The sequence below is a fragment of the Piliocolobus tephrosceles genome, chromosome 20, assembly GCF_002776525.5.
Source record: "Piliocolobus tephrosceles isolate RC106 chromosome 20, ASM277652v3, whole genome shotgun sequence".
Lineage (NCBI taxonomy): Eukaryota > Metazoa > Chordata > Mammalia > Primates > Cercopithecidae > Piliocolobus > Piliocolobus tephrosceles.
In genome coordinates, this window is record NC_045453.1 from 23228686 (window position 1) to 23256406 (window position 27721).

General features: G+C 47.7%; 1 protein-coding gene across 2 annotated transcripts in view; it reads left to right on the forward strand.

Annotated features, from left to right (window-relative positions):
- Nucleotides 1-26505, forward strand: part of PTPN1 (protein tyrosine phosphatase non-receptor type 1) — a 74936-nt gene extending 48431 nt beyond the window's left edge. For both annotated transcript variants that reach the window (XM_023184170.1, XM_023184169.3), the window contains 9 exons: nucleotides 3587-3677; nucleotides 7173-7273; nucleotides 10592-10690; nucleotides 16263-16400; nucleotides 20178-20387; nucleotides 20928-21089; nucleotides 21461-21684; nucleotides 23012-23207; nucleotides 24436-26505. In XM_023184170.1, the coding sequence (XP_023039938.1) occupies nucleotides 3587-3677; nucleotides 7173-7273; nucleotides 10592-10690; nucleotides 16263-16400; nucleotides 20178-20387; nucleotides 20928-21089; nucleotides 21461-21684; nucleotides 23012-23207; nucleotides 24436-24459 (1245 nt within the window). In that variant the 3' untranslated portion in view covers nucleotides 24460-26505. The remainder of the gene's footprint in view (nucleotides 1-3586; nucleotides 3678-7172; nucleotides 7274-10591; nucleotides 10691-16262; nucleotides 16401-20177; nucleotides 20388-20927; nucleotides 21090-21460; nucleotides 21685-23011; nucleotides 23208-24435) is intronic.
- Nucleotides 26506-27721: the final 1216 nt, after the last annotated feature.

Below are 27721 nucleotides of genomic sequence, written 5' to 3' on the forward strand. Positions count from 1 at the left end.
ATAAATGGCCAATATTTAAAATACTTGAGATATTTTGCTTTTTTAAATTTCTTTTGTTACTAAGTCTTCAAAATCCAATGCATATTTTACACTTACAGAACATCTCTTTTTCAGACTGGCCACATGTGGCTCGGGGTTACTGTATTGGACAGAGCGGTTTCAGTTTCACATTTTTCCTCGGAGACATCCCACTTGAAATTTCGATTCTCCGTGTATCTGGGTGGTTGGTCTGTGGACTTGCCACTCACAGCTGTCATCTTGAGACTTTCTTTGCTTTTCTTCTCTATTGGATATCCAGTTTCCTGAATTTCAGGTCTTCTCATTTTCCTCTGGTAGTTTTGTTAGGTCATGATTGGTATGGCATGGTTGGGATAGCGTGTTCACACAGCTATCTCTTGAGTCATACTCCTTCAATCCAGCCTGCTCACTTCCTGTGTCTGTCATGTAGTTGTCACCGTGCTGTCTCTCCCTCCAGTTTTTGCAGAAATTTCCTTTGTCTTCACTCTTGAGTCTTTCTCCCCCAACCCCCATGTATCCTATATCTTTCTCTTTCTTAGTTTATTTAATCACTCAGGTGGAAAAGATGCTCCAGTGATTACTGAGAAAAGGGGAGCATGGATGATAAAGGTATTGAGACCTTACACGTCAGGGAATTTTTGTTTTGTTGTTGTTGAGACATAGTTTTGCTCTTGCTGTCCAGGCTGGAGTGCGGTGGCACCATCTCGGCTCACTGCAGCCTCTGCCTCCTGGGTTCAAGTGATTCTCCTGCCTCAGCCTCCCGAGTAGCTGGGATTCCAGGCACCCGCCACCACGCCCAGCTAATTTTTTGTATTTTTAATAGAGACGGGATTTCACTATGTTGGCCAGGCTGGTCTTGAACTCCTACCTCAGGCGATCCACCCACCTTGGAATGTTTTTGTTGTCCCTTCTCATTTCATGTCTGTTGGGCTAGGTATAGAATTCCAGGTGGAAATCATTGTTCTTAGAATCTTGAAGGCATTGCTTCATTGCTGGCCAGCTTTCAGTGTTCTTGCAAAGTCTGAAGCTATGCTAATCACATCATCCTTTGAAAGTGAACTGTTTTTTCTTCCCAGAAATGTACAGAACATTCTCTCTGTCTGCAGAATTCTGGGACTGCAATTACTGTGCCTTAGAATGGGTCTGTTTTTATCATTATGCAGAGTACTGGATGGGTCGGGGAGGTTTTCTTGAATTACTTTTTGATGTTTTCTTTCCTTGTATTTTTTTGTTTGCTAATTTTCTATTTTTTTTCTTGACTTTACTTTCTTGGGCAGGGGGATTTCTTCTACTTATATTTGATTCTTCAATTGGGCTTGTCATTTTTGCTATCTTGTTTTTTGTTTTTGTTTTTGTTTTTTTTGAGACGGAGTCTCGCTCTGTCGCCCAGGCTGGAGTGCAGTGGCCAGATCTCAGCTCACTGCAAGCTCCGCCTCCCAGGTTCACGCCATTCTCCTGCCTCAGCCTCCCGAGTAGCTGGGACTGCAGGTGCCAGCCATCTCGCCTGGCTAGTTTTTTGTATTTTTTAGTAGAGACGGGGTTTCACCGTGTTAGCCAGGATGGTCTCGATCTGCTGACCTCCACCCGTCTCGGCCTCCCAGAGTGCTGGGATTACAGGCGTGAGCCTCCGCGCCCGGCCCGCTATCTTGTTTTTAAGTTTCGAGAGACATCTTTATTTTATATAACATTCTGTTCTTAATACATAGATGCAAGATGACTTTTCTTTCTGAGTATATTAGTATATATTTAAATCTTTCTATTCTCTGCAGTTTGTTTCCTCTAAGGGTTGTTGTTTTTTTTTTCTGGTTTTTGTTTTTTGTTTTTTTGTTAGAGACTTTCCTGTTATATCTGGTCATCAGTGGTATCTGCATGTGGTGGAGAGTAAGGGCTTATTGGACTGTGAGAGTCTTGAGCAGGTGTAAGGGGCCTGTCAACACTGCGCTAGCCACAGGGCCTCTAGGGAGGCTGCCAGTTGTGCACTCTGAGGATATCTTTTGGTTGTGCCTTTTGCCTGGTCAGATTATCTAGAGATGCTCTGCCTCCTCCTTGGAGGAGAAGGGTCTAGCTCTCAGCAGTGTGAGTGTCTCTTGGGGAAAAGGACTCGAGTTCCTGGTGTTGGGCTTGTGCATGGCCGCGCGTACCCCAGTTTTGGTGGGGCGCTCACATCTCCCACTGTGCCAGCAGTCTTGCTGCAGTTCATAGACCTCCTGGTTTACACTTTTCCAGAAAGTATGTCTTTAGATTTCTGCAGAAGTCTGAGGAGCCTGGAAGGAGCTTGGGGAATGAGATGGCAATCCAGGTCTTCCCAGATGGCTCTACCTTTGTCCCCTGCGGGGAATCCCACTCCTCCTTCCTGACTGGGAGCACAGCCAGAGCCTTTGGAGGAATCTGGAGTGAAAATCTCGGGCAGTCTGGCTTTCTTACTGTTCACTTGTAGTTTTGCTTTCTCACAACTGCCAACCACTAATCAGCCTGATTTCCAGCTTCAAGAATTCTATTGCTGTTGTCTGCTTTCCTATTCCCACCTTGGGGGACGGTGTCTTTTTTAAATTATGGTTAAAATATATAAAACATAAAGTGTTCCATTTTAGCCATTTTTAGGTACACAGTTTAGTGGCAGTAAGTACATTCACGTTGTTTTGTGTATTTTTTTTAAATAATATAACAAATACAAATAAAAGATTTTTTTTTTTTTTTTTGAGACGGAGTCTTGCTCTGTCGCCCAGGCTGGAGTGCAGTGGCCGGATCTCAGCTCACTGCAAGCTCCGCCTCCCAGGTTCACGCCATTCTCCTGCCTCAGCCTCCCAAGTAGCTGGGACTACAGGCGCCCGCCACCTCGCCCGGCTAGTTTTTTGTATTTTTTAGTAGAGACGGGGTTTCACCGTATTAGCCAGGATGGTCTCGATCTTCTGACCTCGTGATCCGCCCGTCTCGGCCTCCCAAAGTGCTGGGATTACAGGCTTGAGCCACCGTGCCCGGCCTAAAAGATTGTTTAATGTGATTATAGTGGAATTTTAGGTGTGATCAGGAGCCATGGGGTAGTCTTCCATTGAAACGGGTGATAGGATTTGTTTACCACCTCCTAGGAAAGCGGTTGGATAGTTTGTTGGCATAAAAAAGTACATTTTATCTATTTTTAATAATCATAGCTTTATAGAAATTGCAGTTGGAACTCCCAGGCCTGGCATTCAAGGCTCTCCACGATCTGGGCTACCCACCGTGTCCTCCAGCCGTCTGTCGTACCTCCTACTGCCCACTCACTGTTCCTGGCATGAGATGCTATCTCCAGCCCCCATGCCTTTGCTGTGCGGAGTGTTCCAGAGTGAATTGTCCTCCCGTCTGTCTCTCTGCCCTCTTCCTCGTCTTTCTCATCTTTCTGCCCCACATCACTGCCTCCCACCCCAGGCCTGTGCTCATTCTTCCTCGGTTTTCCCCCATGACCTGATACATACCTCTGAATTATCACCTTGCGTTTCCCATACTGTCCAGCTCTCTTTGATGTCTGTTTCTTTGCTGAGTCTTCCTCAGTGCCTGGCAGTCAGTTAAATGTCTTTATTCTTTTTTGTAGGATATCCGACACGAAGCCAGTGACTTCCCATGTAGAGTTGCCAAGCTTCCTAAGAACAAAAACCGAAATAGGTACAGAGACGTCAGTCCCTGTAAGTATCCACGTGGCCGGTACCAGTCTTGCTCTTCCTCTGCTGCAGGCCCTTTTAGTCAAGACTCCTTTCTCCTTGGGGTTTGGTATAATAATAAATATAATAATAAATCAATGTAGCAGAGGTTTGTGACTCGATTGTTTCCTATAGTAAAGGCATTAGAGACTTATAGTAATGGCTCATTTTTCCACCATTATAGAAGGACTGAGGTTTCAGTTTCTGGAAAATTCAGTGAAGTTCAAAGCACTTTTTTTTAGCTTTGACTGTTTTTGTGATGAATCATTTTCCTACCAGCTGAAGCAGAGGGTAGCAGGCATAATAAAAGCTTTTCTGGATGACTCAGCAGCAGTGTCATTAGAGCACAAGCACTGTTCAGCTGTAATGAAGCCCCACACAGGCCTTCGGGGTGGGCACTGTTGTCCCCTGCACTGAATATGCAAGGCAGCTCTGCTTGGAGTCCCCACCGCCTCCACCCCTGCCAACCTCGTCATTCTTCCCCCTCTTTCCTGCTGTTAGTTCTTCCTAGGATTGTCAGTGTGCCTGCTGGCCTGTGGCAGTCCTGTCCGCCTTCTGAGTGATTGGCTGTCAGTCTGCTGGTAGCTGAAAAGTAAATAACTTAACATGTTAGGATTTGCATAAAGCAAGGAAAACTGGAATAAGTACAGGACGTGAACTGCGCCATCTCCTCTAGGCCACAGAGGCTGTTTTGACCCCCCTCCAGGTCTTTAGACATTGTCAGGCAGTGAGGGGTCATAGCTGCCAGTGTCTCCATGGTAGTATGCTCTGCCAGGGATGCAGAAGATTATCCAGTCATTCCTCCAGTGAGCACTTCCTGCAGGTCCTGTGCCCATGGCTGGGAGTGGTGGCTGTCATTGTTCTCTGCCAGTAGGGTTAGCAGTGCATCCTGATCTGACTTAGGTGGCGCCCAGATTCCTGGAAGGGGTCTAAAAATGGACTTAGACTTGGTGTAGAACGTGTGCCTCTTGGCTTGCCACGATGGTTCCCTGCCTGGTTTTGTGTGTCAGCTCTGCCACTTAGAGCTGAGTGTCTTTGGGCAGGTTGTTCTCTCTCATAGGAGTATGTGAAGATGAAGTAACATAAACCGCTTAGCCCAGTGCCCAGTACCTCACGCAGACGTAAGTGCTCAGTAAATGTTGTCAGTGGTGGGGATGGTTGTCACCAACATCTGAAGTGCACTTCTAGGTCATCAGGTGACATGATTGGCGCCAATGCAAGGTACTCTTGATTTAGCTCGTCTCAGCTGAGGCACCTCATTGATATTTGTTTAAAAACAAAAAGAAAAAACCTTGGTGATTCTGCTGTGAAGTCCTGCCAGAAACCTCCAGACCGCTGATCAGAACGCGACAGAACCATCACCGTTCACCTCTTTCACGTGGTGCCAGAATACCCTGGGTCTCTAGTTTTTGCTGTACTTGCTCTAATTAGGGAATAATCTTGTCTTTAATATTCCTTTGCTACATTTTTTAACGTTTCTTATCTAAATGGTTTTATGAATCAGTTTTACAGAGAAAAAAAACTATTTAAAATATTCTTCCAGGGGCTGGTCCAAGTACAGTAGTGTTTACAACTATATGATCACAACCAGTTACAGATTTCTTTGTTCCTTCTCCGTCCCCACTGCTTTACTTGACTAGCCCCCCCCCCCCCCCCAGAAAAAAAAAAAAAAATTCTTCCAGGGAAACAATTCTCCAGCTTTTTCACTCCCAATCCCACTCTTCACATCTTTCTCCCCTACTCCTATCCTCCAGTAGAAACAGTCATTTGCTGTGAAGTTTATGGGGAAGAATGAGTCAAGGTAGAAGGTCACCTGCTGCCCAGCTCACGGTGCTGCTGGTGATGACAGCAGTCCACAGTTACAGGCACTTGCTGAACGAGGCTCTGTATACACCTCAGCTCATTGACTCTTCCCACAATCCTCTTGTCACCTGCTGTTTAGCAAGTTAAAAAAAACCAAGGCTCTGAGGTGAGTTGTTTGCCCAGAGTCACCCAGTGCTGTTTGAACCCACTCACGTAACTCACCAATACCATTACATAATTTTTTGAGGTCTTTTATCTCTATGATCCACTTAAAAATTATCCAAGTATCTTTATTTATACTAAGCCTCCATAATGAGAAACAGTATTCCAGATGGTGGCTAGTTTTCAAAGACATCTCTCTTTAGAATCCTTCTTTAGAACAAAAAGCTCCAGACCACACTTATCCCCATTCATGTCTCCTTTCCCCTTTGGACGCAGGGAGAAGGTACTATTTGTGGGTGGTCACCTGAGTTTATTGTCCCTTGTGCTGTGCCAGAAATAAAGGTCCCCACCTGCTCTTATTAGCTCTACTAACAGGATAAGGAACGTGGCCCTCAGGGAGCTACTGCTTTTGTGACAAACAAATGATACAAGAAAAAAAGTGGCTTTTTTCTTTTAGTGATCTGGGGTAGAACTTCCAAATGAGAGTTTATTTCTAAAAACTAAAAGGTACATTTAATATACTTTCAGTGTTTGGGTTTAAATTCTCTTTCAAATGTCTTTGTGATATGCTCTGAATTTTAAAAATTTAGAATCATTGAAGTTCATTGTACTTGAACTTAAACAAAAACCTTGTATAAAGGTCAAGGTATGACTTCATGCTGCTGTGTACTTAGGTCATTTAATCTTCAAACTACTGGACAGAGGTTAGGTTGAAGTTCGATCTTAAACCCTATCTACTGTAGCTCATCGTACTAGCAACAGCCGTAGGGACTAGGTGGAATTTTGGTGGATTTTGTTCCCTTTTAAAGATTGAAGCCACCATAGTTTTTCTCTCTAAAAGTTTATGTCAGCCAGGCATGGGTGGCTCACACTTGAAATCCCAGCACTTTGGGAGGCAGAGGTGGGTGGATCACTTGAGGCCAGGAGTTCGAGACCACCCTGACCAACATGGTGAGACCCCATCTCTACTAAAAATACAAAAATTAGGTGGGCGTGGTGGCCTGTGCCTGTAATCCCAGCTACTCGGGAGACTGAGGCAGGAGAATCACTTGAACCCGGGAGATGGAGGCTGCCGTGAGCTGAGAATGTACCACTGCACTCCAGACTGGGTGACAGAGCGAGACTCTGACTCAAAAAAAAAAAACACAAAAGTTACACATCAGAGAACAGATCTTTTGATGCCCTCCTCTGGTCCTGGAAGGTTTGAGGGGAGAGTAATAAGTATCACAACAAGATATGACCTGAGAACAGATTTCCCAGATACTACATGATCCATATTGTAATATGGCTTACCGCTATTGCTTCGTAGTGTGAAGTTTCAAACACTTCCGAAAACCCTTTCAGAAAATCCCAGTCACCCCATACTGATGACTAATCTCAACTAAAACAGGGCTTCAGCCAGTGTGAATGCCCCTAATGCCACCAACTCACCTTTGCTTTTCTGTAGGGTGTGCACTTGCATGGACACATTCAGCTTTTCCCGGTTTAACCTCTGAGTTCTGGTTTGCCTTTCAGTTGACCATAGTCGGATTAAATTACATCAAGAAGATAACGACTATATCAACGCTAGTTTGATAAAAATGGAAGAAGCCCAAAGGAGTTACATCCTTACCCAGGTAAGCAGATTGTCTGAATTTTTGTTTTAATGTCAATTGAAGAGTTTGAGAGTGCTGTTATCCACACCTCAAATAAAATCTGCCACATCCTTTAGAAGGTCAGGTTTTCAGCAAACCAAAAAGCAACAGGGAAGGAAGAAAATCTTCCTTCAAAGGTTCAGTTTGGTTGTAAGGAACGCTCATCTTTTCTGGGAAGCATAAGATGACATTGCTGGAAATGAGAGCTTACAAAAAACAACATTAAAACGCCAGAGTTGCCTGTGGTCTGTTGGCAGAGGCAGCAGTCATGGCTGGAGGAGGGTCTGTACCTGTGTTGCTTCCAGAAGTATTTGTCGTAGAGCGTCAAGCACTTGTGATGGCAAATCTGAGAACGTTAGCAGTAGACCAGGAATCTCTGTCCAGAGCCATTCAGAGTAGCTCACGATGGTTCTCATTCTTTGGCCCAGAAGAAAGGCATCATTAGATCATGTGAACAAGCATGAAAAATGACTTAAAATTTCTGTTGGCTTTTGGCATCTTTATGGAAACAAAATCCTGAAAGTGGTTTAATGATTGAGCCTCTTGTAAAACACTCAGTGGCTTGTAACCAAAAGGGTATCTGGGAAAGAGGATAAAAAGAGTTGCTTTTTAATTAATCTTCTCAAGTCTTAACTTGTTACCTGTAAGTTGGTCTAAAAAGACTGGGTTTCTTGTTTTGTTTTTCATCATAATTTTTGTTTTCTCATTCCATGTCAGCTTTTAGTCTTATATGGCTTTAGGCCATAGGGTGATTTCGAACATTGTAATTTTGCTTAATAATTTGGACATTAAAATTCTGGGGAAGCCAGAATGCTGTATGAAGAAAGGCTGCTTTGAGCAAGGAGCTAGATCAGAGTGCGTTCAACTGAGGCTGAGGCCTTTCTGCACTGCCTTTTTGTCTTGTCCCAGTTGCTCCCCATTTATGACCAAAATCAGCCCAGATGCCTCTCGTCATCTGGGATGTAGAGCATCAGCCCAGCTGTATTCAGTCCTATGGGGCCATTGAGTAAGTTCTTGGTGCATGAATACAGGGCAGGCCTTTACCAGGCCCTGAGCTCCTGGTCCTCCCAGCATCGCTGGGGTATTTAGGGGAGGCTTATGGGGGAGGGGTTTGATAAGGAGGGAGAGGTCTGGGGATGAGGTTGAGGCAAAAGTGACTTCCTGGGGACTTTGCTTTTTGGAGAAGTTGAATTTCCTGCTTCCTGATTTCAGCCCTTCAACTCTGGTGTGGAGTCAGGAAGCCCTTTAAATACCTGTTATTGGGTGTATCATGTCAAGTGTTGCATTAGCAAATGACCATGTACACTTGTGCTGCTGTCCTGCCTACCCCGCATCCTAGCACTTCCTTGGGACATGGGAAGCTCTGTCTGGTTTGTGAGGTGGCACTGGGGATGTCGAGAAACTGTTTACACAGTTTCCCTTTGCCCTGGGGATTTACTAAGGGAGTCGAGGCAGCCCGACCCCAAAGTATCACCTCTGGACGCTATGACTGAAACATTTTCCTAGTGCCCAAACCAAGAACACCCTTCCCATTTTTTTTTTCCAGTGTTGTTCATTATGTAATAATACAAGTCTCTCTTCTCATTTTTTAAAAGTCGGAAGTATAGAAGAGCAAAGAATAATGTCCAAGGGGCCCTCTTTCACCTTCCCCGTGCAGTGTCAGCTAAGTGTGGTGTGTGTCCTTGCAGATCTTAGGGGATTGTGATCCTTCAGACCATTCTAAACCAGGGTGGTGCTGGGAGTTAGGGAAGACATGAAGGGAGTAGTGGAGAGCTGCAGTGACTGGAGTCTTCATGCCAGGGTGGAGAATGCAAGGCCCGGGTCGTCAGCCATGTGCCACGGGCTTTCTGGCTGCCAGGAGCTGTTTTTCTGTTCACTGGGGAGGGAAGAGTTAAATGTGGCTTTTCTCTAAGTCCCTTCAGCACAGGGAGTGCTGACTTGTCTTGTTCAGGCAGTAAGTTCAAGATGAGCTCAGGAAAGAAAGTGAGAGGACACTGAGGGCTTAGCATGGTTGAGCCAAGTGTGATGGGACTTAAAGGGAGAAGATTTTAAGAATAAGGAGCTTATGGGCCGGGCGTGGTCGCTCACACCTGTAATCCAGCACTTTGGGAGGCTGAGGCAGGCGGATCACTTGGGTCAGGAGTTCGAGGCCGGCCTGGCCAACGTGGTAAAACCCCGTCTCTACTAAAAATACAGAAATTAGCCGGGTGTGGTGGTGTGCACCTGTAATCCCAGCTACTCAGGAGACTGAGACAGGAGAATCGTTTGAACCCGGGAGGCAGAGGTTGCAGTGAGCCAGGATTGCGGCACTGCACTTCAGCCTGGGTGACAGAGCGAGACTCTGTCTCAAAAAAAAAAAAAAAAAGGAGCTTAGTTGAAAATAGATGAGAATGGAAACCATGAGAAGTGATGCTGGCCAAGGACATGAGGACATGACAGCTTCTGGTGTGGAGGTAATAGGCGATGTCTCTTCCAGCCACTGCTAATAATTGAGACAAACTCAAGGCATTCATACCCTGTGTCCAGTAAACATCTGTGCCCGTTGCCAGGTGAGCTGGAGTGAAATGGGCCAGCTGCTCCGCAGACACCCTCATGCCCCAGTGACTCTGTTCCCTTTGGGCCACCTCAATGACCATTTGTGTTTCTACATCTCCTAAGTTTGTTGGGCCAAGGAGGGAGGCTGTCTGCCGTCAGGGTCCTCATTGCTGTTGGTAGGAATAGTCGCTGACATTTCATTGTGTGTTTACTGCATTCTAGGGACTGTGCTAAGTACTTTATATAAATGGATGTACTTCATTTTCACAGCTCTGTGAATAGGTACTATTATTAGTCAAGTAAGCGATGGGGAAACTGAGCAGGGAGCGATGAAGTGACTTGCCCAAGGTCACGAGATGACCTGATTGGAACTGAGAGGAGTGTTGTGGTTGGTCACGCCCCCACACCGCCTCTCATCTGCACCAAGGAGTTTTGTCCCATAGCCCAAGGGCCTTGGGGACGAATCTCAGTGGAGGCCCTTAGCTGGCCTGCCTGAGCCAGAAAGCAGAATCGGCATTTTTCTGTCCTTGGTTGGCCAGCCCTGAACTGAGATGCGGAAACGGCCTTTGGCTGCCTGGTAGACAATGGAGCTGCCGTTACTGCCCACCAGGCAGAGGGAGGTGGGTCTCTGTCCCAGCCTCAGCCACCACTGGGCCTCAGCTGTGCGGACTGAGGGCGCTATCATTAGCTGACTGCAGAAGGTGAGCTCACACTCTGGCGTGTTATGTTTCAGATGTCACATGTTGTGTTATTGTGTCTTTGCAGGGCCCTTTGCCTAACACATGCGGTCACTTTTGGGAGATGGTGTGGGAACAGAAAAGCAGGGGTGTGGTCATGCTCAACAGAGTGATGGAGAAAGGTTCGGTAAGTCTCGGATTCATCTGCTGTGTATGTGATCATACGCACCACTCCATACAGTTAACATTTCATCCAGATTTTTAAATTATTTTTCTTGCTTTTGTATTTCCTTTATGTAGTATTTTTATTTAAAAAAATTAAAACAGCAGCATATAAATGCATGTTGGTCATCAACCAGTTAATGAAGTGAATGAAAGGGAGGCGGCGGAAGAATTGCACGGACCTCTTCGCCCACAGCTTCTCCAGAGTGCGGTGCATGTGGCGCTCCGCCCACCTGTGCTGCCTTTGCGGCTCGTCACAGTGTGGACTTGTGTGTGGAGTTATGGAGACCTGCTTTTATTGAAAAGCAAATTCTTAGTGCATCTTCATGGTGTCTGATTTTTTGTCTGGTGAGAATGTGGCTCCCTCTGCGGAGCTGTGGGAGTGGCTGACTCTAAATGAGATTTGCCTCCGTTCAATATCCAGATGCTTACCCTGCCATACCTCTTTGGAGTGAGCATTGGCTTCAGAATGTGTGTCATTCTAAGTTCTTGCAACTTTTCAAACACCCTTTGGGCTAGTGTGTGGCTGCACGGTGTCCATTTGTGCAGGCCACCACTCCTCTCGCATCTGGGTCTAGCCACCTCTCCTTCTCAACTCACCACAGTTCATTTTCGTTTTTAGTTTCAAAAACTTCTCCAGAAGAAGAAGTGCCCATGCTCATCCCACTTCCAGGCACCCCTGGATGGCTGCCCCCGGCTCCCCAACTGCCTGCACTCTCCCTTGCCCTCCTCACTGTGTTGGAATAGCTGAGGATAGCCAATTTCTGGGCATTCTCCTGTGTAGACTGTCCTGTGTAGACTGTCTGTGTAGACTGTCTCTGTAGACCGGCCTGTGTAGATAGTCTGTGTAGACCGTCCTGTGTAGACTGTCTATGTAGACCATCCCATGTAAACCATCTGCCTGTGCGGGCACAGGCCAGCGTTGAGCAGGGCCACAGGCTCCTTGGCCTCCCTGCCCTCGCTGCTCCCCAGCACTGCCAGCCCTGCTGCGGGGTCCAGGAGGAGACAAGCTGAGGATCGTGGAGACCAATAGGAACGTGTGGCCCAGGAGCAGGGAACTGGGTGTCCCTGGGCCTTGCCAGGTCCAGGCTCAGCTGGGACATTGTTCTCACAGCTGTCCTGGTTGCCTCTGGCCATAGAAGAACGTGGGGGCTCCAGGGAGGCCACCTTTCCAAAAAAAAGCACAGTCATGGCCCTAGAGTGTAAAAACTCCAAGTGTTAAGAAGCAACACATCAAAGGAAACTTCAGCAGTGAAAACCTGAAGCATTAACCGCAAAGCCTCTCCCTCCACCACACACAAAGAAACGGCTTTAGTTGCTTGCAGAAAGCCTTCCTCTTAGGACAGTGCATGTTTAAAATCATAGGGGTTTGGTTTGTTTTGTTTTGTTTTGGGGTTGGGGTTTTTTTTTGTTTTGTTTATTTTTTTGCCTTTGCCTACTTTTTTAAAAAATGGAAGTATTTATTTGTCCAATAATAACAGATAGGGAGCTTGCCTGAGTGTTCTGTTGATGATATAATGTATCTTGTTTTAGAAAATAACTTTCAGTGAAAGGTGGTTTTTAAATTTTTTCTTGCCTCCTTAGTAGCTTGATTAGTAAAATGTGAAGTTACAAATGTGAAGCAAACCCCCAGTCTTCACCACTCGTCAGCAATTTTGAGTAAAGAAACAAAGCATCAGGTTCTCACAGCACACACTCTCTGCGAAGGAAGGGGAAGCCTGGCAGCCTGTGGAAGCCTTCAGCACAGCTCCATCTGCAGGCTTCTGACCTCAGCACTACCGACACTTGGGCTGGATCATTCTCTGCTAGGGATCCGGGCAGGGAGTGGCTGTGCTGGGCATTGTGGGATGTTTAGCAGCATCTCTGGCCTCTACCCACCAGGTGCCAGTAGCACCCCCTCCCCAGATGTGGCAGTCAGCTGTGTTTCTGTCTAGACTCCAGACTTTGTCCAATGTCCCCTTGTAGGCCAAATTGCCCCTGGTTGAGAACCACTGCTCTAGATGGTATTGGGAATTTTAAATCAAGACATTTATTCAGAAATTACCAGATACAGTAGCATTTGCTTTTTATTTATTTCTTTGTTGCTAAGTGTTTGGTAAAACCTCTTTGCTGTGAGCACAAGATTTGCTTTAGCAATCATTGTCACATTACAGCAAGGAGCAGTGTCCAGCGCTGTGGTTATGTGTTTGAACAGTGTCCAGCACTGTAGTTACGTGTTCCAGCCTCACCAGGCCCTGTGCTTCATTGTCTCTCACCCAAGGCTGACCACAAATGGCCCACAGATCCACTGTGACAACCTTTCCCTTTGGGTTACTGTGGTGGCATCGAAAACGTGGCTGGTTGGCTTTGCTGTAGTTTACTGTGATAACTGTGCCAGCAGTCCCTGCTTTCCTTTGTTAAGTATCCCATTCCACTGGAGGATTACTTGGGCATGCAAATTGGCATGAAAAACAATGTATGATGTGAGATTGTTAAAGTTTCTTTGGGATCAACATTTTCAATTCTGTATCAGCATTATCACTCCCAGAGGGCTGGCTGGGAAAAATCATGAGAAGTTACAGTATCTTATTTGCTCAGCTAATCTAATTATAAATGATCCACACAGCTTGTGGTAAAACCAGCTTTTGGGGAATTTTCATTTAATGCATACTTGTTTCCTGATTTCCTTCCTTCACCAAATAGTGTAGGATGCTCCCTCTTACTTTTGGCAAACATGCCTGTTGTCTTTTGGGACCCTGGGCTTCCTGGAAACCGGTTATGCGGAAGATGATTGTGTGTGTTAGACTGGGGTCATCCAGATGGCTAGAGTTCTCACTGGTGCTGTTTAAGGATTGACTTTAGACACGTCAGTGTAGACTGCACCATGGCGTAAGGGTTGGGATTGTTGTTTAGATGGGGGAAGTAAGCAAGGCCAGTTTAATTGGCCATTGCAGAATCTCACCTGTATCTCTCTCCTGAAATCCGCACTAAAGCTGCCGTTTGCTTTCAGGTGCTTTCATGCACAAGACACTGCACTCTCTCGTATTTAGTTCTCTGTGTTAAGAACTACTTACTTAGTTCTCTGTGTTAATAATTTTTGGCGAAACCAGGTTACCTGTCACAGGGTTAATGTAGATGTCTTTCATAGGTTTTCTAAACACCGCCTGCCCACTTGTTTGGGAAGGCCCCAAGGACTCTCTAACATCTGCCTTCATAGTGGAAACAGCAGCTACGAGAGATACCAGCATGTTGGCACTGCCATATTTCTCTGGTGCCAACCTAAGATAGGACTCAGTTTGAGGCCTGGTGAAGGACTACGTTCTAATAAAAATCTATCTACTTTTCATGGCAGTATATATCACTGTAATAGGATAACTGAAAATAGTGATCTTGTGCCTTTTAAAAATTTTATGTGTTTAAAACAAAAATTTCTGTTGGAAATGACAGGGCATAGCTTGCTGCTGTAGACACCTGAGAGTCCTTAAAAATAAATATTGGGTGATTGACACTTAGTTGTATGACAGAATTCCTCACTTGTACAGTTCCAAAGTCTTAGTCCTTACCCAGATTACAGAGGGTTATTAGGCATTAGGTTTGGTTTTGAAAGGAGTGCTTGCTGTCTGGAGGTGAGATTGAAGACTCATCTCCCCTGCTCGTGAGGTGAGGAATGGTGGCCTCTTCCTCCTGCATTCTGTTCTTTGCTTCCTTCTCTGCTCACTGTGTGGAATGCGCACCTCAGCATGGGTGGTGTGGAACCTATCAGATCAGTCTCTTGTTTCTGGGGTCTTGAGGCATTATAAGATCTGCTTGTTAGAAGTGTGGGATTAATGCATCTTTTCACATTCTTCTAAGTTCCTGCTTTCAGCTGCCACACCCACTGTGGCTGGGTGGGGGTCTCGCCATGTAATTAGTGCCTCCATGCTGAGTGGCAGAATTGCTTCAGTGGTGACAGATTGTCCCCATTCAAGAGTTCACTTTTGGCAACTCATCATTGATCCAGGAAGGTGACATGGATGAAACTGGCTAAGACTTCAGACAGGCCCGTGTCCAGACTCTTGAGAAAGCTCTGTTGGCTTCTGGTCTGGCACTGAGAAGTTTGCTGCGATGCTGGCATCACAACCTGGTGTTTCTTAATTTGTTTCTCCCACATTTTGCTTTGGTTTTGTCTTTTGGGCAGCTTCCAGCTTCAGTAGAGCAGGACCAATAGGCATTTGTGGTTCTATATTCACCCTCCTCAAGTGCTGCCTGGCTCCTCATTGCCCCCAGATGATGCCACAGGTCCCTGGGCCTGCTGCCAGTTGGCTGTGATCTGGGCCTCTGCTGGCCCCTTCTCCAGCTGCTCTTTTCAGCCTGGCTTATTTGCAGTCACTGCCTAGGAAATCCTAGTCATCTTTCAAAACCTGCCTCTTGCATAGAGCTTTCTCTGATCTCTCTTTCCTGTAATTTTGGCTGACCTGAAACATTTCCCTCTTCTGAATTCCTGCTGCCTGTCCGTAGCATTTCCCCCTCAGCCCTCCCCCATAGCCCACCTTGTCACTGCTGGGCACAGCAGTCTCTCCTCACAGACAGCTGGCCCTGAAGTGGTTCCCTTCACCCACACCATCCTTTGCCCCAGAGGAGGTATTGAGTGGGTCAGTGCACGTGAACTGCAAGTGTCATTTGCCAAAGAGCTGTTGACACACGCTGACGTTTCTTTCGCTGAAAATCGTAAGGGCTTTGAGCTTCCGTATGTCCAGGCACATGGTCAGGCTGACCCGGTAGCTCTGCCCCTGTTGACCTGCCATTTTTGTCCACAACGGTTATCCATGAGCAGAAATGTTTGCATAACTGAGGCAGATTCAGTAAATGTCACTAAATTCGAGTCCGTTTTTGTCTTAGACCCTAAATGAAACCAAATTTTCATAAATTTGCTTGTTTTAAAGAAAAATTTAACAAGCTACATTTAAATCGAGAACATCAAATAGTGTCTGAGATTATCAAAAGTATTTTTCTGAATGAACTGAACCAAACCAGAATGAAAGGGCAAGCCCTGGGGAGCCCGTCTCCAAGCCTTCTCTGAAAGGGAGTCTGCATTTGGTGACAACCGTTCAGCCTTTCCAAAGGGCCTCACCTGCTGTCTCTCCCAGTTTTATTTTTAATTGCCTGTGAATTTTCTGTACAGAGTAAGGCACCTACATTCTATGCCAGCAGCCTGATCAGGTCCTGTGTAATGTTTGAAATGGCTACATAGAGGAGTTTCAAAGCCTTTTGTACAATCTGGCTTCACCTCATAGACTGTGAGAAAGCGTCAGAGCCCTGCAGGACCCCATTGCCGTGTTGGACCAGGGAGCTAATGGGTTTGGAAGTCTGAGCCCTGTCTGCACAACCTGCCCCCGTCAGCAGCTTCGTGCCCGCACCCCCATCTCCCCATGAGGCAGGCATCTGTGCTGACCATGGCTTCCCTGATCAGAAAACCCCAGGTCTTTGGGTTATCATGAAGCTTGTGGGATGTGCTCTAGGCCTCCTGCCACATAGGAAAACGGTTGCTCACAATAATTCACTGTTATTTGTTCCCCCAGTTAAAATGCGCACAGTACTGGCCACAAAAAGAAGAAAAAGAAATGATCTTTGAAGACACAAACTTGAAATTAACATTGATCTCTGAAGATATCAAGTCATATTATACAGTGCGACAGCTAGAATTGGAAAACCTTACAGTGAGTATGGCACGCACTTCAGCACTTCAGGCGGCTACTGGTTCAGATGCCTCTTCCTTTATCCCTTGGGTGACATTACCTAATGCCGGTGTTCCTGGCTTTTGTATACCCCGAGCAAGATGTGGTTTTGGCACTGAGGTGAGCGGAGCTTACTTGTGCACCTACCAAGTGCCCAGGAATGCCCAGGGAGGGTGGAAACCACAGTGCTCTCCCTGACCTTTAACAACAGTTAACTCCGGTTCTTAGGGAAAGGAGAGTTTCTTACCCAAAAGACTGGTTCCTGCTTGTGCAGCTGCAGAGGGACTGAAGCGGCAGTCTGCAGGTCCCAGCGAAGCATGCTGCCTTCTTTGTGGTGCTCAGTCTGAGTCTGAAGAGAGAGAAGAAGGGGTCTAGGGTCTCACTCCAGTTTTATAGCTAGTGGAAATTTTCTAGGCCTGGTCTTGGGTTTATTTGTTGTGGGAAGAGTTTATAACACCAGCTACTTGCTTGGCAAAAGTTGGTCTTGGAACATGGCAAGGCATTGTGGTAAGCAGCACCACCACTGAAGGCTCTGCTCCTGGGGCTTCAGAATAATTCCCCTGGATCCGTAACTTGGAGGTGTTCATGTCATTCTGGGGAACAGTGGAGGGAGTGCGAGGCAGCACCTGGGGGCGCCAGTGAAGAGTGGCAAGCCACCAACCTCTGAAACCTAACTGGGGTTGAATCCTGGTCCCACCTTACCAGCTCGTCACGGTGTCTCCGTTTCCTCTTCTGTCAAACTCAGGTTTTGCGAAAGTTCTGGGAGGTCCTATGTGGGAAGGGTTAGCAGTTACTGTGGGTGTGTAGCACGGGCTTTGTCTAAAGGGCAGATGGAGCTGTAGGGAGACCATGTGGAGTGGGGCTCCAGGGCTGTGTGGGTGGGGAGGGATCTGCTTCTGGCTGACCCCATGCCTCCCCTTCTCAAGTACTATTTTTTAATCATTATGGTTCCTGCCATTCATTTCATAGTTGATGTAAACCAGCTGCGGTGGCTCATGTCTTTAATCCCAGCACTTGGGGAGGCTGAGGCCAGGAGGATTACTCTCGAGGCCAGTAGTTCAAGACCAGCCTGGGCAACATAGTGAGACCCCCGTCTCTACAAAAAAACAAAAACAATTAGCCAGGCATAGTGGTACTCCCCTATAGTCCGGCTACTCAGGAGGCTGAGGTAGGAGGATTGCTCGTGCCCAGGAGTTCAAGGCTGCAGTGAGCTATGCTTGCACCACTGCAGTCCAGCCTGGGTGACAGAGCAAGACCCTGTCTCAAAAACAAAAGAGTAGTGAAAGTAAGATCTAGAATTTAGCACAGGTTACCAGGAAGCAGGGAAGAGGTTCGGGCTGCCTGGCTCCTGAGGATGGTAGCAGTGCAGCTGCTGCGAGTGCTTTCTGCCCTCTGGTGGTGACCGCTCCAGAGTCAGCAGTCCTGCCATAGCCCTGGCAGGGCAGAGGGGCTCTGAGTACAGTGGATGGAGGCGCTTTCTGGAAGATTCTCAGGAGTAACATGGGCAGCATGTTGGAATGTGCTAGAGGATTTATGCAGTAGACTTTTAAAGAAATGCTTTTTAGCATTTGCAAACCTGACATTAAGAGTGACTTCTGGGGGACTCTTTGCTTGTTGAGGGAAACTGAATTTCAACAGAGCAGAAGAGCTGTGTGCTTTTTGCTTGGCAGAATGAATACAGCCAGCTCAGAGGTTTTGGTGTTAGGATCTGTTTGCTCCAACAGACTTTGTTTTTAAAAGGCTTTTCTCAGCCATGGCTGTCTGTTCTAGCACAAGGCTGGAGTGAATTCCTTGTGAAAGATGTGGGCAGGTGTGAGGGAGGGTATCAGTGGGCGGTAACCCACACCTTCAAGGATTAAAAGAAAACTTGAGTTTGGCATGCTTGCTTCTTACTCAGTTTTAAAATACATTTTAATGGCCAGGCGCGGTGGCTCACGCCTGTAATCCCACCACTTTGGGAGGCCGAGGCAGGTGGATCACGAGGCCAGGAGTTCAAGACCAGCCTGGCCAAGATGGTGAAACCCCGTCTCTACTGAAAACACACACAAAAAAATTAGCCGGGCGTGGTGGCGGGTGCCTGTAATCCCAGGTACTCGGGAGGCTGAGGCAGAGAATTGCTTGAACCTGGGAGGTGGAGGTTGCATTGAGCCAAGATCATGCCACTGCACTCCAGCTTGGGCGACAGAGCGAGACTCTGTCTCAAAATAATAATAATTAATTTTTTTAAATACATTTTAAGTCCTTTTCTTCCCCACTCACCTGCACGCCCCAAATAGAAGAGGTATTTCTTTTTCTTTAATGTCATTAAGGTTATATGGATACTATTTTCTAGAGAGGAAAGAATGATGGAATTGCCTAGTGTGATTCTAGCAATTATCCTAACATACACAAATTTCTCCTTGTTCTGTGCAAGATACTGTATTTAATATTTAATAAATATTAAATATTATTTAGTAGTGTAGTTAATGGCTGAGGCAGGGTTAAACATGTATTATCTTCATCCCAGCAGAGTTGGGGGAGGTCCTAGTAACTGTGCCATGAGCTCTGTGAGGGTGAGGTGGTATCTTTGCCCCTGCCTCCCTGGCACGGTAACTGGCACGATTGGCATAGTGTGGACATTCGTCAAGTGGAGGAAGGCATCATGAGCAGATGTCTGGCCTGAATCCTTCTGCCATCAGCTGCTCTCCAGGTGGCCCTGGCACTAGGCCACAGGGAAACCCTCCAGGCTGGTATGGTTCCTGTCTGTGGCTGTCTTCCTGGGCCCATGTTAGGAGACGTTCACTTCCGGAGCCCTTTCCCTCTCAGGGCCTTGCTTACCAAGTGGTTGGTTCCCATTTCCTATGAGCTCTTAGGTCACTGAAGATGTTGGGCACTCCCCCTAGTGAGGGCTGCCTTTTGATCATAGCCGCCGGAAGCCTCAAGGAAGGAGCAGAGCTGGAAACAGACCCCAGGCCGTTGTTTCTGTTCCTGTGGGGCAGACTCAGCCAGGGGAAGAGACACTCTGGGACAAGGGCTGGGGTCCACCTTTCAAAAGTGTCTACAGCAGGCTTTGAGCATGGACTCTCTGCCTCCAAACGTCCGCCTCCTCATCAGGAAAATGGATGGGAGTGCCTGCCTGGGGCAGCTGGTGGGAAAGCACAGCGCCGGCACCCAGGACACACTCGGTTCATGGGCTGATGTCGTTCGCCCTGACTACCTCTTCAGCTGAGTGTTGAGCCACACCTTGGAGTCACCAGTCTTTGGAGACCAAGTCTGTTACCTTTTTCTCTAAAGTGACAGTCCTCTGAAACTTTCAGATCATCTTGAAGCCCTGTCTGAAAGTTGCCCAGAGCCAGAGCCTCACCTGCTGTTCCCTGTTCACTTTTTCATGGGAGGTCTTGCAGGCAGGGCTTCATGACAGGATTTTGTGGGTGGCCACACAGCATCATTGTGACTTGTGAGACAGAGAGAAACCAGTTGTGACCATGTAGACAGTAGAACTGATAGGGAGAAAAGAGAAAAGAGGTGAGGGGACTCTTCAATCCGAAGGGACGTGAAGTCTAAGCAGGTGCACCCTGCAGGTTCAGTGTCAAGCCCAGGGCCTGGCCGCAGGGCGTGGTGGTATTTGTTGACTGGGTGTGTGGACCCTGGGCGAAAGTCTGAGATTGAATGTTCCTCTTAGAGGTCGATGAGTGGAAGGTGATTCTGTGTGTACTTGGAATTAGTGATTTCTGTACAGATGATTCTCTTAGAATCATCATGAGTATTTTTCTCTTTCAGACCCAAGAAACTCGAGAGATCTTACATTTCCACTATACCACATGGCCTGACTTTGGAGTCCCCGAATCGCCAGCCTCATTCTTGAACTTTCTTTTCAAAGTCCGAGAGTCAGGGTCACTCAGCCCGGAGCACGGGCCCGTCGTGGTGCACTGCAGTGCGGGTATCGGCAGGTCTGGAACCTTCTGTCTGGCTGATACCTGCCTCTTGCTGGTAAGGAGGCCCTTGCGGGCACCCTGGGGAGCTCCTCCACCTGCTCTGCTGTGATGTTTTTTCCTAAATAGAAACCGAAGCACTCCTCTTCCAAAATACAGAGACTCACTGTGTTAGTCTGTTTTTGCATTACTAATAAAGGCGTACCTGAGACTTGGTCATTTATAAAGAAAAGAGGTTTAACTGGCTCCCGGTTCTGCAGGCTGTACAAGCATGGCGCCAGCATCTGTTCGGCTTCTGGGGAGACCTCAGGGAGCTTCCGGTCGTGGTGGAAGGCGAAGGGGAGCGGGAGCAAGAGATGGGCAGGTCCCACACTCTTAACAACCAGATCTCTTGTGAATGCATTGCCTCAGGGAGGGCACCAAGCCTTTCATGAGGGACCTGCCCCCCTGACCCAGGCACCTCCCACCCAGCCCCACCTCCAGCACTGGGGATCACGTTTCAGCATGAGATTGGGAGGGGACAGACAGCTGACTGTGTTAGTCACATTGCCCTTGAGAACTGGACCTGGCTGACTTATGTCACCTCTCTGGCTTTCAGATGGACAAGAGGAAAGACCCTTCTTCCGTTGATATCAAGAAAGTGCTGTTAGAAATGAGGAAGTTTCGGATGGGGCTGATCCAGACAGCAGACCAGCTGCGCTTCTCCTACCTGGCTGTGATCGAAGGTGCCAAATTCATCATGGGGGACTCTTCCGTGCAGGTCAGCGTTGCCTTTGTTTGAATCCAGGTGTGACCGTTTTAACTGTTTTGTCTTTGAAGGAGGCTGTCAGTTGTAAAAGTGCAGACACCGTCTGGTGTCAGGGGAAACAGCTACCCTTCATGTTTAAAATAGCTAGAAAGTTGTCAAAATGTTCACCATGTTGCACTTTGTGCCTTTGAAGTGCTCACAGAGAGCATTGATAGGAAGAAGAGACTTTATTTTCAAAAGATTTCATCTTCCAAGTACATGACTGCAGCCCCGAGAGGCCGAGAGCCCCTCGCCAAGCCGTCACCTCTGCTCACGCAAGGGGACTTCCTGACAAACCAGCCGACGCGAACACTAATAGGACTTCCTCTTGCTGCTCTTTCAAGGATCAGTGGAAGGAGCTTTCCCACGAGGACCTGGAGCCCCCACCCGAGCACGTCCCCCCCCCTCCCCGGCCACCCAAACGAATCCTGGAGCCACACAATGGCAAATGCAGAGAGTTCTTCCCAAATCACCAGTGGGTGAAGGATGAGACCCAGGAGGATAAACACTGCCCCGTCAAGGAAGAAACAGGAAGCCCCTTAAACGCCGCACCCTACAGCATGGAAAGGTAATATGATTGGGTCCCAGCTTGTTGGGTTGAGGGGAGATGACCTTCTGTTCTAGAAACACGCACTGGTACTGAAACCCTGTGGATGCAGCCTCCTGTTGGCAAGCAGTGCTTCCGCATCCTTGGGGAACAGGGCGTGTGGACCACAGCCACTCCACTCCTGACTGCGGGAGGCCCGGTATTGGGCACAGGGTGGCTGCAGGACATGAGCCACTTCTGTGGGCTTCTAGTGCCACCTTGTGGTGCTTGTTGGAATGAGGGGCTCGGTGCCACCAAGTAGTGTTTTTCTGCCCCCTGACGATAGCGCCCTCCCCCAGGTTTCCGGACAGTCCTGAAATGTGATGTCCAGGCTTGACCATGTACCCTCAGTCCCCACAGTGGTCCTTTGGGGAATGTACCCTTTTTTTATGTTGTCTTGATTAAATCCCATTTTACTTGCTTGCAGGTTAACAACCATTATTGAGTACCTATTGATACGTGTGGTGTACTGAGTTAACTAGAACATGTCCCCTGGTCTGTGTTCTAGATCATCTTGTTGGGAAAAAGGCAGACCCAAAGCATATTTTGGTGGGAGCCCATGGACAGTGATGTGATAGAGGTGTCCACTGAAGTGGTCAGGAAAGGCTGCTTGCAGTAGGTGGCCGTGCACGGAAAGCTCGCAGAACGAGCAGGTGTTAGTTCCAGCTGGAGATGACTGCCAGCCGTGCCCTTGGTACCTGCTTTCCGGAGGGAAATTTTAAGACGTGTGCATACTTGATCCAGCAGTTGTATACATGGAGAAACTTACCCTGCAGCGACTCTCAAAATAAGCACGTAAAGATGTGTATAGGTAGTTGTGTTTTCTGTGGCATTGCTTGTAGTAGTGAAAAATTAGAGACAGGCCAATGATGTAACCAGGGACCTGATCAATTACGTTCTCTCCCAGTGTTGGGATATTCTGTAGCTCTTAAAGAGTGAGATCTGGCCAGACATTGCAATTGCAGTACATGAGAAGGCAAGTCATACAATAGTGTATACACCAGTGGATCCTCCAGCCAGATAAATCCTCACAGAGCCCAATCGCCCAGGCACCTTGTGAACCCTACCCTGGGTGTGGGTGCTGTCTGAAGTACCTGGGGGAGGGGGTGACAAGTGGACTTCAGGCTGTTGTGGGCCCTGGCCTGGCCCTCCCTCCAAGCAGAGGGGCTGGCTCGCTGGAAGGTTAACATCACCCTACTCTGTCTACATGTGGCTTGTTTTTTCCCAGAATTCCTGCCACAATAGCAGCATCCTTGCCATTCACTTTCTCCAAAGTGAGTAAACCATCTCTGCCCCTCTGATTCCTCAGCATGAGTCAAGACACTGAAGTTAGAAGTCGGGTCGTGGGGGGAAGTCTTCGAGGTGCCCAGGCTGCCTCCCTAGCCAAAGGGGAGCCGTCACCGCCCAAGAAGGAAGAGGACCATGCACTGAGTCACTGGAAGCCCTTCCTGGTCAACATGTGTGTGGCTACGGTCCTCACGGCCGGCGCGTACCTCTGCTACAGGGTATGTTTTCACTGACAGACGCGCTGGCGAGATGCTCGTGTGCAGAGAGCACTGGCCGCTAGCCCGATGGTAGGATTCAGTTCTGTGGCGCATCTGAGCCAGTCTCAGAAGAAACAGATCAAAGGTTTTTAAAGTCTGGAACTGTGGAAGGGCTAACGAGAATTAAGGATCGATGCACTGGGGTTTTAAGGAGCCCTCTGGTCCCAAGAATATAAGAGTCTAATCTCAGGGCCTTAACCTATTCAGGAGTAAGTAGAGAAAATGCCAAATACGTCTGTTTTTCTCTCTCTCTCTCTCCTTTTTTTTATTCCTTTGTTTTTGGAAAAAAATAGAATTACAACACATTGTTGTTTTTAACCTTTATAAAAAGCAGCTTTTTGTTATTTCTGGAAAAAAAACAAACTAGGCACTTAGGAAACTTTCTCGTACCCTTAGGTGATGTAATTAGCTATATAATTTATATTTGATTTCCCAGGGAAGGAATCCCAAACTTTTACGAATGTAAACTCCCTTGGAGAAGAGGGTTAGGACGCTGTTGCGCTCAAGCCCCCCTCAGCTGTGTGCACACTGAGCCAGGACAGGGTCTTTGAGCTTTCCCACTGTCAGAACAGCAACAAAAGGCCGTCTAGAAAACCAGAACCTGCCTCTGCTTCTGCTCAGGGTGTCCCCGCTGGGTCTCCATTGTCCTTTCTCCATTGCTCCCTCCTGTGACAGCCATCTTGCTCATGTACCAGCCTCATCACCCCATTCCCATAAATGAGTGTCCTCGAGGCCTCTCCCTGGGGGTCAGAGGTCACCACAGGGTGGCCATCAGCATGTCAACCCTCTGTTAATTCAGAGGAGTGGGCTCCACCTCATTGGGAGAAGTGCCATTTCAGCAGAAATCCACACGTTAGACGTGTGTTGCTGTTAAGTAAGGGGAAGAGAGAGGACTAGCCTCAGAGCTCTGGCCATGGAAATGACCTCCTAAGACTTTTTCATTGTTTTAAATATTTTACCTCTTTTCAGGTGGCCATCTGAGTACATCAGATGGTTTTGCAAAATGCAAACAATTTTTTCCTTGGGGGTGATTTTTGGGGAGAAGGGGCTACTGTAAAAAATAAAACCAAAACCCCCTTTGCTCCCTCGGAGGTTGAAGTTGCCGGGGGGTGTGGCCGGGGTCGTGCATGAGGCGACAGCTCTGCGGGTGCGGGTCCGGGCTCATCTGAACTGTTTGGTTTCATTCCAGTTCCTGTTCAACAGCAACACATAGCCTGACCCTCCTCCACTCCACCTCCACCCACTGTCCGCCTCTGCCCGCAGAGCCCACGCCCGACTAGCAGGCATGCCGCGGTAGGTAAGGGCCGCCGGACCGCGTAGAGAGCCGGGCCCCGGACGGACGTTGGTTCTGCACTAAAACCCATCTTCCCCGGATGTGTGTCTCACCCTTCATCCTTTTACTTTTTGCCCCTTCCGCTTTGAGTACCAAATCCACAGGCCATTTTTTGAGGAGAGTGAAAGAGAGTACCATGCTGGCGGCGCAGAAGGAAGGGGCCTGCACCGGTCTGGAGGCTCGCCCCGCCCAGGGCTCCCTCCTGGAGCATCCCAGGGGGTGGCACACCAACAGCCCCCTTGAATCGCAGGGAGCAACTCTCCACTCCATATTTATTTAGACAATTTTTTCCCCAAAGGTGTCCATTGTGCACTAGCATTTTCTTGAACCAATAATGTATTAAAAATTTTTGATGTCAGCCTTGCATCAAGGGCTTTATCAAAAAGTACAATAATAAATCCTCAGGTAGTACTGGGAATGGAAGACTTTGCCATGGGCCTGCTGCGTCAGACCAGTACTGGGAAGGAGGACGGTTGTAAGGCAGTCGTTATTTAGTGATATTGTGGGTAACGTGAGAAGATAGAACAATGCTATAATATATAATGAACACGTGGGTATTTAATAAGAAACATGATGTGAGATTACTTTGTCCCGCTTATTCTCTTCCCTGTTATCTGCTAGATCTAGTTCTCAATCACTGCTCCCCCGTGTGTACTAGAATGCATGTAAGGTCTTCTTGTGTCCCGATGAAAAATATGTGCTTGAAATGAGAAACTTTGATCTCTGCTTACTAATGTGCCCCATGTCCAAGTCCAACCTGCCTGTGCATGACCTGATCATTACATGGCTGTGGTTCCTAAGCCTGTTGCTGAAGTCATTGTCACTCAGCAATAGGGTGCAGTTTTCCAGGAATAGGCATTTGCCGCATTCCTGGCATGACACTCTAGTGACTTCCTGGTGAGACCCGGCCTGTCCTGGTACAGCAGGGTCTCGCTGTAACTCAGACATTCCAAGGGTATGGGAAGCCATATTCACACCTCACGCTCTGGACATGATTTAGGCAAGCAGGGATACCCCCCGCCCCCCACCTTTGGGATCAGCCTCCGCCATTCCAAGTCAGCGCTCTTCTGGAGCAGACTGTGATTTGGAAGAGAGGCAACTGCTGGAAACCACACTTCTCGAAACAGCCTGGGTGACGGTCCTTTAGGCAGCCTGCCGCCGTCTCCATCCGGGTTCACCTTGCTGAGAGAGGCGCGTCTGCCCCACCCTCGAACCCTGTGGGGCCTGATGGTGCTCACGACTCTTCCTGCAAAGGGAACTGAAGACCTCCACATTAAGTGGCTTTTTAACAAGAAAAACACGGCAGCTGTAGCGCCCGAGCTACTCTCTTGCCAGCATTTTCACATTTTGCCTTTCTCGTGGTAGAAGCCAGTACAGAGAAACTCTGTGGTGGGAACATTCGAGGCATCACCCCATAGAGCTGTGGTGAGGTGTGGATAAGGCTTAGGTGCCAGGCTGTAAGCATTCTGAGCTGGGCTTGTTGTTTTTAAGTCCTGTATATGTATGTAGTAGTTTGGGTGTGTATATATAGTAGCATTTCAAAATGGACGTACTGGTTTAACCTCCTATCCTCGGAGAGCAGCTGGCTCTCCACCTTGTTACACGTATGTTAGAGAGGTAGCGAGCTGCTCTGCTATATGCCTTAAGCCAATATTTACTCATCAGGTCATTATTTTTTACAATGGCCATGGAATAAACCGTTTTTACAAAAATAAAAACAAACAAAAAAAGCAAGGTGTTTTGGTATAATACCTTTTCAGGTGTGTGTGGATACGTGGCTGCATGACCAGGTGGGTGGGGGGGCGTGTCTCAGGGTCTTCTGTGACCTCACAGAACTGTCAGACTGTACAGTTTTCCAACTTGCCATATTCATGATGGGTTTGCATTTTAGCTGCAACAATAAAGTTTTTTTCTAAAGAACGTGAATTTGGGGTGCTTCCCAGTTTTTTTCTTTGCTTAATTGAGCTAAACCAGGATAAGCAACTCCTGTTTCTTTCCATCCCTGCTGATGTGAAACAGATGTTGTCAATCAGCTGGGGTTAGAGTTTTCCACTTCTAAGAATTAACCTCAGCATCCCGGCGTTGCCAGCGCCCTCAGGCTGGAGCACTTTCCTTGAGTGTGAGCTTATTGAACACCTTCGGCCTCAGCCCACTTCCTTCCCAAACCCACGCTTTCCATGTATAGGGTGCTTGGATAACTTAACGAACTTATCAGTGTTGTTTGAAGAACAGTGTTTTGAGTTGTAATCTCAAAAACATGTCCCTTACCCAGTTACCTGTAAGACACAATGGTTACTGCATCTCAGTATGTAAAGTCCATTTGATACAGAATTGACTTAGAAATAAGATAAAAAATTAGTACAGTTTTTCATTTGTGTACAAAATTAAACAATGTAAAAATTCCCCCCAAAGTGATTTTTTTGACTTTTCATTTTGAAGTAATTTTGGACTTACAGAATGTTGCCAAAAGAGTACAAAGCGTTCCCCGGTATCCTCCAAGGTACCCTCCAAGGTTCCTCGACTGTTTCAAAGCTGGCTGCAGGCCCAGGCTCATGAGACTGGGAAAAGGACAGGCCGTGGTCATGTGGACCCACAGGGGCCTAGGGCTGCAGATGTCAGTGTTGCTCCCACTGTTTCAGGTATAAAAAAGGGCATCTAAGCTTTCAAGAAGAGAATGCTCTAGGGCAACGGTCCCCAACCTTTTGGGCACCAGGGACCGGTTCCATGAAAGGCAATTTTTCCACAGGCCCAGGGGTGGTGAGGGACGGTTTTGGGATAGAAACTTCCACCTCAGATCATCAGGCATCAGATTATCATAAGGAGCTTGCAACCTGATCTCTCGCACAGGCAGTTCACAATAGCACGTGCAGTTCACAATAGGGTTCGCGCTCCTGTGAGAACCTGATGCTGCAGCTGATCTAACAGGAGGTGGAGCTCAGGCAGTAATGCTTGCTCACCCGCCACTCACCTCCTGCCATGCAGCCCACTTCCTAACAGGCCTCAGACCGGTACCGGTCCGTGGCCTGGGGGTTGAGGACCCCTGCTTTAAGTGGGTACTGCTGATGCTTAAAAAAAGAGGAGGGGGTTTGCCAGAAATCAGATGGGGCAAAAGGGCAAAGGCCGTGCCGCAGAGTGCCCATAT